This window comes from Pollachius pollachius (assembly GCF_949987615.1).
Source record: "Pollachius pollachius genome assembly, chromosome: 15".
In the NCBI taxonomy this organism is placed as follows: domain Eukaryota; kingdom Metazoa; phylum Chordata; class Actinopteri; order Gadiformes; family Gadidae; genus Pollachius; species Pollachius pollachius.
The window spans coordinates 3128672-3143966 of NC_136948.1; the positions used below are offsets into that span (position 1 = coordinate 3128672).

Here is a 15295-nt window from a genome sequence, read left to right on the forward strand (position 1 = left end):
TTCAAAACATACTGTATGTTGTGTAGGGTTGGGCATCGAGCATCGATTGGAACCGGGACTAACATTCCAGTTCTCCCGGAATCGTTCAAATTTTAAAATTTCGATTCCTAGTTTCGATGCCCAGTCCGCCGACCGGAAGAAGAAGCCGCCGAAAACTAACGAAGAAGAAGCTTCCGGAGAAGCCGCGAAACTGTTTATGCTCGCGTAAACATGGAAACTGTGCGGCGGCGCTCGAAAGTGTGGCTTAACTTTAATAAAATAAATGACAAGTCGGCTCGGTGCAACACTTGCAAAACGATATTGTGCAAAGGAGGGTGTACAACCAACATGATTAAACATCTCTGGGGTCATGGTGTAGAGATAACAGTGTGCCCCGTCTTTGACGTGCTGCGCCGGCGAGAGAGTGGAGAGAGAGCTGCAGACATACCAGGAAATTCCACTGGCCATTATGTCTGAGGACCCTGCTGCATGGTGGTGGAACCAACGAAGGACTTATCCTTTGCTGGCAGATCTTGCTTTCTCATATTTATGCGTTCAAGCTTCATCTACACCCAGCGAACGTGTGTTCTCCACTGCAGGAGACACTATCTGTCCAGAACGCTCACGCATACTGCCTGAGAAGGCAGATATGATCATTTTCCTCAACAAGAACTGTTTCTGATTTTATACTGTACCTGCTGCTAATCTGGGCTAGGTTGTAAAAGTTGCTCCTCTTTGTTTGTTCGATATTCTGCACCAGGTTAGCCCATCAGTGGGAGCTCAGTTACATGTTTAAGTACCTGCAGGATGTCTAAATGTGAAGTTTTCAAAAATGAATTAAACTATCTTGTGAAAAGTATACCTCTGTGAAAAGAAAATTCATAACATTTATATTCATTTCATAGATTTGATATTTATATACTAGTTGAAAACAGCCCTGTGAGAAATTCAAAATGAAGTTCATAAAAAGTAAAAATTTCATAGAATTAAAATTCATGGAGAAGTTCAGACTATTTCATCCAGAAAGACCTCTGGTTAGCTAGCTCATATAAAACATGTAAACCTTTTTGACCCTGCCTCTTAAGAGAATCGGAATCGTTAGGAACCGGAATCGAAACGAGGAATCGGAATCGGAACCGGAATCATTCAAATTCAAACGATGCCCAACCCTAATGTTGTGTTTTGTTGATCCACTGCTTCATCATAGTGATACTGGGAACAATGGTCAAATTTTACAGTTGTTTTGTCGAACACTATGCCACATCAACCCCAAAATAATGTGTGTGCATTTGTAGAGTGTTGGAAACAGTTGGAAACAATGGAAATATTTCATTTATTTGCACTCACACTACTACACTGCTATGGCACATTCAGGTCACTTGGTGGCGCATTGTGCTTGTGGTAGGATAGGACTTACGTGTAAGCAAGCCAGAGGACTGGCAGCCTCCCTAGCTATCCAGTTAGGGAGGTCCTTTGCCACATTAACACAATAAGATAATTTAGAAAAAAAAAAAGTTACTTTCCCTAGTAACTAGTGACCTTGAAAGTAACGAGTAACTTAAAGTAACTGAGTTACTTTTGAAAGAAGTAACTAGTAACTGTAACTAAGTTACTAATTTAAAGTTACTTGCCCAACACTGATAACCATACAGCTTCGCCACATCGGAGTAATCAGCCCGGCGGCCCCGAAACGTTAAGGGCCAACAGGGAATTCTCCCAACTCTCCCGATTACGTGTGTGTGTGTGTGTGTGTGTGCGTGTGCGCGAGAGTGAGTTATACGATTGCCTGGTAAACATGTACGGTAATATTCATACTGGTTTAAATAATACATTTCATAGTATTTCCCATCGTTGCTGAGCAAGAGTTTTGTTTAAAAGTTCAGTGATAGAAACAAATAAAAGCTATTGAAGTTTTACGGTACCACTGTCATGCACCTACCCGATGTCAAGTGGACCGGGTTGAATTCATTGCGGGTCTCTCTTTTTATATCCATCTTACCAAAGAAATTTTGTTACAAGTTTTTACGGGTTAAAAACTTGTTTTTTATTAAAAAATGCCATTTATGATGATAAATCAATAAAGCTAATTTAATTTCAAGTTCATTCAATTTCAGTAAAACTAATGAAAGAAATGAGCTGTGCCCTGTTTTGGTGCCGAAATACATAAATATGGGGAGGGCTTTTACTTTGTAAAGCAGGAAGTTCTCCTATGAACTTTCAGCTTTTTTAGGAGTAAAAATCTAACTTCAACTTTCAATCCCTTGTGGTTTGCTCAATTCAATTGTTTATTGAACAGATAGCTGCTGTATTGCATATTTACCTAAATATGGACTACTGGACCCTAAATATCATGAACTTTATTGAAGATTGAATGTGGAGAGCATATGAGGACAGTCTAAGAAGTCCAAGCCACCTAGTCAAAGAAATCTATGGAAGTAAATCTCTGCCATCGGATTTTGAAAACAAAAAGCCATTGAATTCTAAGCACTGAATATCTATGCATTGAAATAACGTATCTGGATTTTCTGCATCTGAATTTAACTCTTTACATTTTAAACAAATAATTTTCACCTTTTATTTTTTCGACGTTAAAAAAATCAAAATCAAATATTCAACGTTCAAAAATTCAACTGAACTATTTTCAACGTCCCCAAATTCAACATGCCAAAGCATGGACCAGTTAAAGAAAGGACAGCGGACTAAAACATGGCCGTCCATTAATTCCTATGAAAACTACTCAATGGCGCAGGGCAACATCAAGGAGAGATTTGCTTCCGCATCATGGAGGTCTGAAGCCACGCCCTAGTGCATGACGTGCCGGATACTGTAATACTCTCGTTTTCTAGCATTGTTAGCATTGTAGCATCATGAGCGAGAGGTCTGAGCGAGCACAGTCGCATTGTTTACCGACCATGGAAGTATAAGTTACTAACCCCGCCGATGATTCTCTACATGTCATCTTTAAATTACACTCCTCCTGCCCTCTGGGCAACAATTATTATCAAACAATTATTTATATTATTATTTTAGATTAGTTTGTCCCTTTTTGACCTAATAAAGAAAAATACCTTGTATACAAATTAAATTTTTGTATTTTAAAACAAAAACCATAATTACCATTCGAGACTAACACGAGAAGTTAACAGCCGTGCACTGAGCCCTCTCGGATGCCTGGTTGAAACATTTGTTTCACTGACTCCTTTCAGCTGCCCACCCCTCCTTCTCCTGCAAACAACGGCTAATAAAACGCTTGAGGAGGCATTTTGAAATGAGAAAACTTACGTTTTATTAGTACATGGTATAAAGATAATTCTGAGCCTTTGAATGATATCCAGACATTTTTTGCGGCGACACATTCCTGTTCCCCACTTGTATTGGAGTGAACGGCGATATCTACTTCCGGACCTCCGTGAATTGGGGGACCCGTCCACAGCCCGCTCAAACAGCTGCAATACCAGGCTTGGCCGCTGAGCACTGGTGGATTGCGGTATGCACTGCTCCTGGGGGCTTGTGCCAAAGTCACCTGCAAAATTCAATGTATGAAATTCAGTGTCAACATCCGGGGACCCAAGGAAGAGCAATCGATCCTAGATGCTAGATCGCGGTAAAGCAAGGAGAGCGGGAATATATGGTTCTTTCTTTCTTGATATAAACGTTAATTCTAAACAGCATTTTACACAGTATCCTATAATAGGAAATGCTCAAAGGTAAATCAACTTCATTAGACACTGACTGTAGCTTTTTTTGGAGAGAGAGAAGCAACGGTAGTGGACCTTACTTAACATGGGTTAAGGAGCCCAATTCATTAGTGCACCAATTTGGGGCGATCCGAGGTCCTTATGCCTAGGTTTGCTGTGATGCTGGGGCGATCTGAAGCCCGCTGCCCACTGTGGAACGAGAGCGCAGAGCCGACAGTATTGCGCAACTGAAGCGGAAACAGCCTGTAGTTCCAGTGGAAGCACGGCGAGCCTCGGGAAGAAGCGCCCGATAGCAACCTGCTTTTTATCTGTCATCCTCACCATGCGCGGAGCTTGGGGATGGCTTTCGGGACTGAAGCCCCGAATCTCACGTCAAAAGCCCCGGATCTTTTTTAAGCTTTTGAAGTTATGACAACCCTGACATGTTCCCTCATGTTTCGACTGGTAGTGATTTTCACCTCTTGAAATTTATTTATTTTCATTTTGAAAGAAACAACACATGGAAGCAATGTTGAATGCCATCTCTCGTTCGGTTGTTTAGAACGGTTGCCAGGACAACGTGACGTTTTCTAGCCGTTCCTGCCTCTCAGCAGTCTTGGTGAAGTAGCCTCGGGGTGTGTAAGAGACATAACCATGGACATTATAAATGAAACCAGTGAAACCGTTGCAGCAGCAGCCCCTGCCAATGACCTGTCAAATGTTTCAGGTCAGTGAGATTACCTTGATGCGCGCTGGCCGGGAGCAGTAGTGCTGGTGCTAGTGCTAAATAGCATGCATCGGCTAGCTAGGCCATCCGTTTTTCTGATTGCGATTCGGTCTCAGCCAATATTGTACAGTGTTGTGTGTTACCAAATGTTACCTTAAATTAAATGTTGAGGTCCACTGAATATCATGAAGAGGTTAAAAAATATCCATGTCTGACATATCGGTTATTTTAAACCCAAACTTTATTAACGATTTAGATAAGACACTGAATTCGCTGTTTGACCAGCAGCCAACAACGTTGCGTGGCAGGTGCTAGACCAGGGGGGTCCAATTCAGTTTTTCCATGAGTGTGGGTAATTCTTATCAGCATAACTGATTAATAAAGCAAAATAGTATCTTATCAAGTGCTGAACAATGTTTTTGTATTGATAACTGCACAATTAAACAAACCAGATTTGCATCACAGTACTTTTGTCTTTAACAAAACAACAAAAAAAAATATTTTTTACCAGCAAAACTGATTAAAAAAGCAAAATAGTATTTATCAAATGCTGAACTATTTTTTGCATGAAATAACTTCTCAATTAAACAAAACACATTTGCATCACAGTACTTTTGTCTTTAACAAAACAAAAAATATCTTTGTTACCAGCAAAACTGATTAATAAAGCAAAATAGTCAATGCAACATGTCGTATCTCAAATTGTATGGCTTACTTTGGAAACTTGAAAGGACAACAATAGGGCCTATAATGCCAAACCTAAGCAAAATAGCCACTGTGCTTGCTATTTAGTTAAACTCTTACTAGACACTCTGCACCTTTTCTTAGAAATGATCTTGTCTATTCTAAGCTTAATGTCATTTGATATGGCCACTTTCAATATCGAGACCAGATGCTTGTCTATGAGGCGGGATCTGTGGGATGTCTCGTTCAGTTTCATTACGGAGAACATCTGTTCGCACGAGTAGGTGCTTCCAAACAGACATGATGCGTGCAGCCTGAAAGCGACCTGTGGCATTGATTCAGGGAGTAGAATCAACTGACTGATACTGGGTCTTCGGAACACCGTTACATTGCAATTCAATGAGTTCCAACTGCAAGTGCTCAGGTGCAGTGTCAACATCAATTGCACATGGATTTGCGAACAGATCAAGGTTGAATTTCAAAATCAGCAAATCTCCTGCTGAATTCCGCTTTGAGTGTGTTCAGTTTGTCAGCATACACTTTGGTCGGGAATGGGATGGTGACCGTGTCACTGACGGACTGGAAAGTGAGCCAAGTTGCCTTGGCGCATCTGGCCCTCCCATAGACCCAGTTTCATTTGAAACGCCTTTACTGAGTCTCGCATTTCAGTGATCAGCTGCTTTCGACCCTGGATTTTTACATTCAGGGCATTGAGGTGCTCCGTTACGTCACACATAAACGCCAAGTCGCTCAGCCACTTTCCATCATTACATGTCCCATGCCCAACACCTTTCCACAGAGGGCTTCCTGGTGGATGATGCAGCGGAAGGCTGTCAAGTTTCCTCCCGTGTGCCCCATCTTCTCTCGAACCAAACCGACCAAACCACGGACCTCCCCGCACATCGCAGGTGCACCATCCGTTGTCAGCTCAACAAGTTTATTCCACTGCAATTGTGATTGGTTGACGCACCTTTCCACTTGTGTGAAAATTTCCTGTCCAGTAGTTGTCCCGTAAATCAATTTTAAATCCAAAAGTTCCTCAGTGACGGAAAACTGAGCATCCACCACCCGGATGAATATGGAAAGCTGGGCAGTGTCCGTCCTGTCTGTACTCTCATCTGCAGCCAATGAATACGAAACAAATTCCTTGGCTTTAGTTTTTAGCTGGATCTGTAAGTCGGAGGCCAGCTCATCCACCCGACTAGCCACGGTATTTCGGGAGAGGCTGATATCGGCAAATGCCTGCTTCTTGTCGGGGCATACAACATCGCATACCTTTTCAATGCAATTTTAAATAAACTCTCCCTCTGTGAACGGCTTGCATGCTCTTGCTATTTCCTCCGCTATTATAAAGCTTGCCTTCACAGCTCCCTCAGACTGACTGTTGGTGCGAGTAAACATGTTTTGCTGTTGTTGAAGGTTGCATTTTAATTCTTTGACTTTTTGCAGTCGCTGTTCCATGTCCATGTTTCCATAATGCTCATGCTTCGTTTCGAAATGCCTCCGAAGGTTATACTCTTTGAAAACTGCCAATGCCTCTTGACATACGAGACACATTGGCTTTTTTTTTAATTCACAAAATAAATATTCTGTTTCCCATCTTTCTTGAAATTGTCGATATTCATTGTCCACTTTTCTTTTTTGGGCCATTGTTTATGCTAGCTAGCTACCTTTGGAAAGGCAGATAGCATTTACGTTGTTTGTATTGTCTCTGCGTGAGAGTGGAGCACGGGAGTGGAGCGTTGCAGCGGAGCGCTGCAGCGCCTCCTGTGTTTCAATGTTGTATTGTCATGGACGTAAATTTAAACACCAGCGCACGGGCCACATTAGATTGATTGTCTGAATTTATTGGCGGGCCTGATTAAAAGTCGCGGAGGGCCATGTGTGGCCCGCGGGCCTTGATATTGACATATGTGTGCTAGACCGTCTTGTTTACTTTCAGCTTGCGTCCATATCCACGTTCATTGAACTTTGACCCCTTTTTAAATGAGTTCTACCAGAGTGATAGATGCAGACAAACCTCTAAAACAATGTAGTACTTATTTGTTTGCATGTACATATCCACGTTCATTGAACTTTGACGCCTTTCTAAATGAGTTCTACCAGAGTGATAGATGCGGACAAACCTCTAAAACAATGTAGCACTTATTTGTTTGCATATGTATAATACTTCAGTGCATTATCATTATTATTTTAAATTAAAATAAAATTGATAATGATAATGCACTGATAATTCAGAGATTTAGGATTTGTCAATGTCCATTTTAGCAGGTCACCCTAAAATGGACTAGAATGCAGGAAATCGCATTTTAGAAATTCAAATCTTTTGGGGGGAGGACCCCTAGACCCCCCTCTGGGCTAAGCCCCGGATGTACACAAAGTCTGGCTCCGCCTCTGATCCTCACATCTGCATCATGTCACTCTGTGTGGAATAGTGTTGGCTCTGCTTGTTCGTTGCGCTGTTGTTATGCCACCGCAGAGGGATATCAACCGTTTTCCTCCAGCCATTTAACGTGCGCCCGGTGTCACAAAACGAATACCCCCAATCCGAGTGATCGGTGTATGTTTCCGCACGTGAACGACTTCATGCCTGTCTACGGTTCAAATTCGTGCATGTTGCAGAAAATGTGCAACAGCGCCCCCTGGGGTCACACTTTTCGGTGTGTCGCAGAATCGCTTGACCGCGATCTAGCATTTAGGATTGATTGCTCTTCCTTGGGTCCCCCGTTTGGGGTCAGAACAGTCTCATTAATAATTAATGCACAGAGAAGGATTCACAAATGTATTGTGTGATTTATATATAAATTACTCTTCCCACAAATACATTTACATTTACATTTAGGGCATTTAGCAGACGCTTTTATCCAAAGCGACTTACAATAAGTGCATTTGTTACAATAAGTACATTTGTCATAAGAAGTGAAACAATATATCGCTGTCGGTACAGTAAAGATGTTCATAGAACCAAGTGCAAGTATTACAATCGCTAGGCTAACCCATTCCCCGTGTAAAGCAATGATAGCAGCTACTGTAGATGCAAATACATTTCAATACACACACACATGGATATCGGTATGTGTAAATGTAAAATAAATCCATAAACGAAAATAAGTTTCACAAAAGCTTTTCTGATCCACACACAAATGTCTTGTTTTAAATAAATGTAATATAAATCCATAAATATATGAATTAAAAAATGTTTGCAATTTTCATCAAAATGTATTTGTATGTTACATTTATATACAAACTGTTAAACCAAATTTACAAGACGCTTTTCATTTGTTCAATTTGTGTGAACTGGTCTGTATTTATGTGTGGATTTTTGAGACTCTCCTGACGTGGCTGGATTCAGAAATGCATTTTTTTCAACAAGGAACTATCTGTAGCCAATCAGATGCCTCCCTCGTTTTCAGCCAATCACATGACTGCAGTGACTAGGTTTTTAGATTGTCGGTGCCGTTTACTACTTTAACAGCACCGACAATCCCAAACCCAGTCGAAACTAGATGGAAAAAGTGTGTAGTTCAAAACTTGACACAGCTTTTACTTCTTCGCCACCTAGAGATTGTTATGTACGATCATTAAAAAAAAACGTTATTTCCCATAGACATTTGACCGAGGGAACCGGGAGGCTCGGAGGCTGGACTTATTCTTCAGAGGACGGGACTGCAGTCATGTGATTGGCTAAAAACGAGGGAGGCATCTGATTGGCTACAGAGAGTTTCTTGTTGAAAAAAATGCATTTCTGAATCCAGCCACGTCAGGAGAGTCTCAAAAATCCCCACTTAAATACAGACCAGTTCACACACAAATGCAAACAAGTTCACAAATGAAAAGCGTCTTGTTAATTCAATTCTAACAGTTTGTATATAAATGTAACAACATCTAAAAACATTTTTTATGAAAATTGCAAACATTTTTTTATTAATATATTTATGGGTTTATATTACATTCATTTAAAACAAGGCACATTTGTGTGTGGATCAGAAATGTGTTTGTGAAACTTATTTTTGTTTATGGATTTATTTTTCATTTATACATACCGATATCCATTTGTGTGTGCGTTGAAATGTATTTGTGAGAAGAGTTATTTATATATAAATCACAAAATACATTTGTGAATCCTTCTCTGTGCATTCATTATTAATGAGACTGTTCTGACCCCATCCCCCCGATGTTAACGCTGAATTTCATACATTGAATTTTGCAGCTGACTTTGGCATGTTGAATTTGGAGACGTTGAAAATATAAGTTGATTTTTTTTTTAACCTTGAATATTTGATGTTTTATTTTTTAACATTGAAAAATGAGGCAAAAATCCCGACACGTTATTTCAATGCATAAATATTCAGTGCTTAGAATTCAATTGCTTCTTATTTGCAAAATCTTTACTTTTTGAAATCGAATCTGTGCTTCAGTGTTGGAAAATATATTGAATTCTGCTGCCTGAACAGTCAATGAGTCTCTGCTGCTTTGAGTCACAGTTCCAATTTTGTGCCTTATTTTTTTTTTTCAAATATATATTTAGATGCATTGAGTGAAAAGTATCTTTCTAGTCACCATGTCACACAAATTAAATTAATTCAACAATGTTACACTGTTGAATTAGGGTAATGTTGGGAAGCGTATAAAAACAAATCCACTCTCAACATGAACCATGTCTTCCCCTGCAGGCGGAGGAAAGAATCCCAACTTTGGAGACTCGTACTACACCGGCAGAGAGTCCCGCGTCCAGACGCTCAGTAACGGTAAATCCCCGGCAGGGGGCGCCAATCACCCTCATTACAACTTACTGTCGGGATAAGATTGCTTGTTTTCGCATTATTAATAAGATATTTCTTAATCATATTCATGCTCTTCTGATTAATATTGATTACCTTCTAATCAACATCCCTTTTTTAAATTCCTCTTTCGGTTGTTATTAAGATTCACTGTCTAATTAAGATAATTTCTTCCATTAATCTTTCATTAATCTCTTGTAATTAACATTCATCTTAATTATTAATTATATTCATTATAATGTCTCCTTTGGCTGCACCTCTGAGTTGATTGAGAGAGACAGAGGGAGAGGGAGAGAGCTTGCGTCACTGTGTGTAAAAGGAGGGAGGGAGGGAAGAAAAACTTGATATTTATCTGTCTTGAGCCTCTTGCTCACTCTATGTCTCACACTCAGAGCTATCCCTGCTTCTCACAAACTACAAACGAGTCACCACCACATGAAACACACTCCTCCATGGCTCATTCTGACAGGATGTCTGCGTAGAACTGCACGATGGGACTCGACTCGTCTCAATCTGTTAGACATTATGCTTTTATATGATATGCTATTATACTACTACTTATGTTAATGATATCGTATCTCCATTCATGTACAAGTGTCATCAATATGTACCTCTCCAGGTTCCTAGAGGGGTATATCAAGGTTCCTAGAGGGAGGGGAGGTTAAAGGGATCCTTTAATTAATGGGACGCAGCCCTCCCCCACTCTACCCGTGTGTGTGTGTGTGTGTGTGTGTGTGTGTGTTCCTAGAGGGGCAACAAGGTTCCTAGATATGTATCAAGGCTCCTAGAGGGCTATCAAGGTTCCTAGTTGATTATCAAGGTTCCTAGTGTGTGTGTGTGTGTGTGTGTGTGTGTGTGTGTGAGAGAGGCACCCTGTAGTGATCACACAGCCCCTATTAGAACCTTCTCCCTCACGTCGTCTGATGACATCATCGGCGGTTCCAGACGTTCCCTCCCGGGGAAACATCTGGCCGTGATGTCATCAGTAGAGACGGAGGTCGCGACCTCCCTCTGTTCCACCTGGAATGACTGTTGTGATGGGAGGAAGTGTGTGTGTGAGTTATTGCTCAGAGTAATAACATACCCACACACACAGGTGTTTGTGTGTCTGTGTTACTGTGGGAATTGTGTTTGGTTGTGTGTGTGTTTGTGTATTATTGTGGGTATTCATTTGTGTATTATGTGTGTATATATATGTATCATCCCTGTGTAGTATTGTGTATTAATGTGTGAGTGTAGTGTTATGTATTGTGTGTGAATTGTGTATTATTATTTGTTTATTAATGTGTGTATTTTGTATTAGTATGTAGCATGTGTGTAGTGTTGCATTAATGTGTGAGTGTAGTGTTGTGTATTACTATTATTATTTGTGTATTAATGTGTGTATTTTGTATTAGTATGTAGTATGTGTGTAGTGTTGTTTATTATTATTATTATTATTATTATTATTATTATTATTATTATTATTATTATTATTATTATTATTATTATTATTATTGTGTATTAATGTGTGTATTTTGTGTGTAGCGTTGTGTATTGACGTGTGTGTATTATTCCAGCGAAGAACAGCATCACCACTCTGGGCCGCTCGCTGCAGATGAACCAGCACTGCCTGGACACGGCCTACAACTTCTACAAGATGGCGCTGTCCAAGCGGCTGACCTACGGCCGTCGGTCCTCCCACGTGGTCGCCGCCTGCCTCTACCTGGTCTGCCGCACCGAGGGCACGCCCCGTATCCTTGGTTACCGTCGTCACGGCGGCGCCGGCGGTGTTCCGTAATGAGCGCCGTAGGTTAGCGGTTACATACAGTATGTTAGCGTTGGTTAGTTAGATACAGTAGGTTAGTGTTGGTTAGTTACAGTAGGTTAGTGTTGGTTAGTTAGATACAGTAGGTAAGCGTTAGATACAGGTGGTTAGTGATGGTTAGTAGTCTGTTAGCGTTGGGAGAGAGAGGGAGAGGGAGAGGGAGACCTTACTAACAGTCCCCTTGGACTATCTTGGATTTCCCATTCTCCAGGAAGAATCTGTGTGAACAGTGGGATGGATGCGGACTGCGTCGGCTGCAGTCTGGTACCGGTCATACTGGTGTTGGTGATACTGGTCATACTGGTGTTGGTTGTACTGGTCATACTGGTGTTGTACTGGTGTTGGTGAGAGAGAGAGACCGAGACCTTAACGGCATCATCCCTCAGACATGCTGCTGGACCTCAGTGACATCGTGCAGGTACGTTACCATGGCGACCGCACCAGAAGGTCCACACCTCCCATAATAACCCTGTCATCGCCCAGCGCTTTAGGGTCTACTCCACCTCGGGGGTGGGGGTGACGACCACAGATGACCACAGATGTCGATCATTAAATATGCAAGGATGATGCCAGGTTAATATTTAACTCCACTAAACGATGGGTGGTTGATTTGTTACGGCCCCTGTAACCGGCTGTGTGTTCAGCAGAGGGTCCGGTGACTCAGGAAAAGATCCATCTGACTTGCATTTACATTTAGGGCATTTGACAGATGCTTTTATCATAAGCGTCTTACAATAAGTACATTTATCAGGAGAGGATGAAACAACAATCTATCTCTGTCGGTACAGTGACGATGTCAATAAAAGCAAGTGCCAAGCACTAACAAATACTAGGTTAACCCATTCCCCGTACACAACATAGACAACTAGGATAAGACAAGAACTATAACTAAGTACGACATACAATAAGTGCGTACATTAAGTGCCAGGACGTACAACATACAATAAGTGCGTAAATTAAGTGCCAGGACGTACAACATACAATAAGTGCGTACATTAAGTGCCAGGACGTACAACATACAATAAGTGCGTACATTAAGTGCCAGGACGTACAACATACAATAAGTGTGTACATTAAGTGCCAGGACGTACAACATACAATAAGTGTGTACATTAAGTGCCAGGACGCACAACATACAATAAGTGCGTAGGAGGGGGTGGGAGTTGTTACCCCAAGAGGTCCTGACTGAAGTGAGGGGTTCCTGCTAACAAGATGTTTCACCGCTGCAGAAGGAACAACGTGAAGTATTTAGATGACTCGCCCGCTGTCGTCTGAAGCCTTTTATTAACCCCCGAGAGTGTGTGTGTGTGTGTGTGTGTGTGTGTGTGTGCGTGTGGGGGGCGTGTCACATGTGTGCACATGCTGTGGTATGAGTGTGTAAATTTAGACCACACACACACACACACACACACACACACACTCACACACCGTGATTGGTCGGCTGTTTTATTGGCTGCAGCAACAGAGTGGGTCAGGATGTGTAGTGCAGAGGGGGGGTTGTGGGCTGTGGGTTGGGGGGCAGACCTCTCCCTGCGTCACAGCTGGTGGGACATTGATATTTATATGCCGCCAGCTGTCCTGGTGGAGGACTCCACCCCCTCACCCCCCCAGCCCTGCCTGGGACTGACGGTAAGGAAGTGGTTTTGCAGGAGGGGGCAGTGATCCAGTGGGAGGGTGTGGTCGGGGGAAGGGGGGGAGGGTGGTGGTCTAGGGGGGAGGCTGACTGGACTCACCACCCAGACCCACTGTTCTGGTGGCTGTTTGATTTCCCATGATGCATCAAGACGTGATCCTGTGCTTCCTGACAGAAATGAGTAGAAATGTCATGTTGTCTTTAATGTCTGACGACTCACTCACTCACGTCTTGTGACTGCCTGTGTGAGCCATGCCGACGTGTGTGGTCGTCAGCTTGTGAGTCGTTATTGGTTGTTCATGTTGTGAGGGTCAGACCTGAAGAACCTCGAGGATTCTATACGGAGGCGGGTTGCTCTCGTCTCTAGTCCGTCTGCTGTAGTTTCTGGTCTGTAGTCTGTCTGTAGTCTGTCTGGTGTAGTATCTAGCCTCTGTCTGGTGTAGTCTGTCTGCTGTAGTATCTGGTCTCTGTCTGTAGTGTCTCTGCTCTAATCTCTAGTCTTTCTGTAGTCGTGTCTGTAGTTATATAGTCAATAGTAAATGTGGTCCCCATGCATTATGTCAGTAAAGATGTATTCATCTAGCACAAACTGTTACAAAGTGCTTCACATGAAAAATATCAAGTTGTCTGTTCTAGTCTCTGTAGTCTCTTTTCTGTAGCGTCACTAATCTCATCTAGTCTCTAGTCTCCTGTCTCTTGTCGCCAGTCTTTAGTCTCTTCTACCCTCTAGTCTCTAGTGCAGTCTCTTCTCTCTAGTCTCTTGACTGACGCCATCAGCGGTGTCTTCGCCCGCTTCGCGTTCCGCCGACTGCGGCGTTCGCCCGGTCTGTTCGGAGGCGTCCAGGAATAGCGCCGTGTGGCTCCAGACGGGCCCAGGGAGAGGGAGAGTCCGTCTGGCCCTGGAGCCACACCAGAGACCCCCCGTGGAGGTCTGAGCGGGACAGGCGAGAGTCGACCCACGGTTCACAACCTCCTCCTGGGCGAGGTTTCTCCCCTCCCACTCCCTGCCCGTATGAAACACTTGACTCCCAGCGGTTGTGTGTGTGTAATATGACGTGTGAATCACCATGGAGATCAGCCTCTGTTTAGCCAGGGCGGGTTTTGGGTCTGGTCCAATGGCTTCCAGGAACACAGAATCAGGTGTCAACCCCCTGATAGGGGGGAACACACTGATGACGTCCCAACCAGGAAGAGGGGTTTGAGCGTCCCCCTTGACTATATGTTTATAGTAGTAGTAGAGATTTTTTTGGGTTCAGGATGCTGACTTTTAAACAGACTAAACGCTGAGAACCCAACAGGAACTCTACAGAGAGCAGCCTGGTTTACCTCCATCGTCTCCCGGTCGTCATGGTGATTGTGTCGTAACTTCCTGGTTCTTCTCTCCGCAGGTGAACGTGTACATCCTGGGGAGAACCTTCCTGGTCCTGGCCCGAGAGCTCTGCATCAACGCCCCGGCCATAGGTACTGACCCTCTGCTTACTATTACTGTTACCCCACACTCCCTCTAATTACTATTACTGTTAGGGTTAGCCTACACACCCTCTTATTACTATTACTGTTAGGGTTAGCCCAAAAACCCTCTAATTCTTATTACTTTTAGCCCACAATGACACTATTACTGGTCAAGTTATTCACAACACCCTGTACTTTACAATAGCTACGGGAATGGTTAATCTGCTAACATCTTATTTTAATTTTAATTACCTTTTTAAAGACTAAGCCCTCTAGGTAATAGAGTGGGATGGCCATTCTGCTGGCCGTTTTATCTGAACACATTACACTAAAGATAATAGTTTTCTCAATCTTTATATTTGGACGTCAGCTGCATTTATTTCCTATGATGAGATCACAGTAGTTTTGGTCTAGTTTACTTAAGCTACTGTGATATAACATTTGACCTACGAGGGGTCGTTCCCACAGTGTAGTACTCTCTGGTGAACACAGAGGGCGCTGTTGTCCCTCCAAAAGGAGTTCAGACCAAATGAAGAGCAGTGGACACCGCTGGCT

At 42.6% G+C, this 15295-nt stretch overlaps 1 protein-coding gene across 1 annotated transcript in view; it reads left to right on the plus strand.

Moving 5' to 3' along the window:
* brf1a (BRF1 general transcription factor IIIB subunit a) overlaps positions 1-15295 on the plus strand; it is a gene marked incomplete at both ends in the record, with an annotated part of 40804 nt that overhangs the window by 3291 nt on the left and 22218 nt on the right. Inside the window, 4 exons of the mRNA XM_079751990.1 lie at positions 9741-9815; positions 11408-11581; positions 12042-12073; positions 14677-14749. Coding sequence (XP_079608116.1) covers positions 9741-9815; positions 11408-11581; positions 12042-12073; positions 14677-14749 — 354 coding nt within the window. The remainder of the gene's footprint in view (positions 1-9740; positions 9816-11407; positions 11582-12041; positions 12074-14676; positions 14750-15295) is intronic.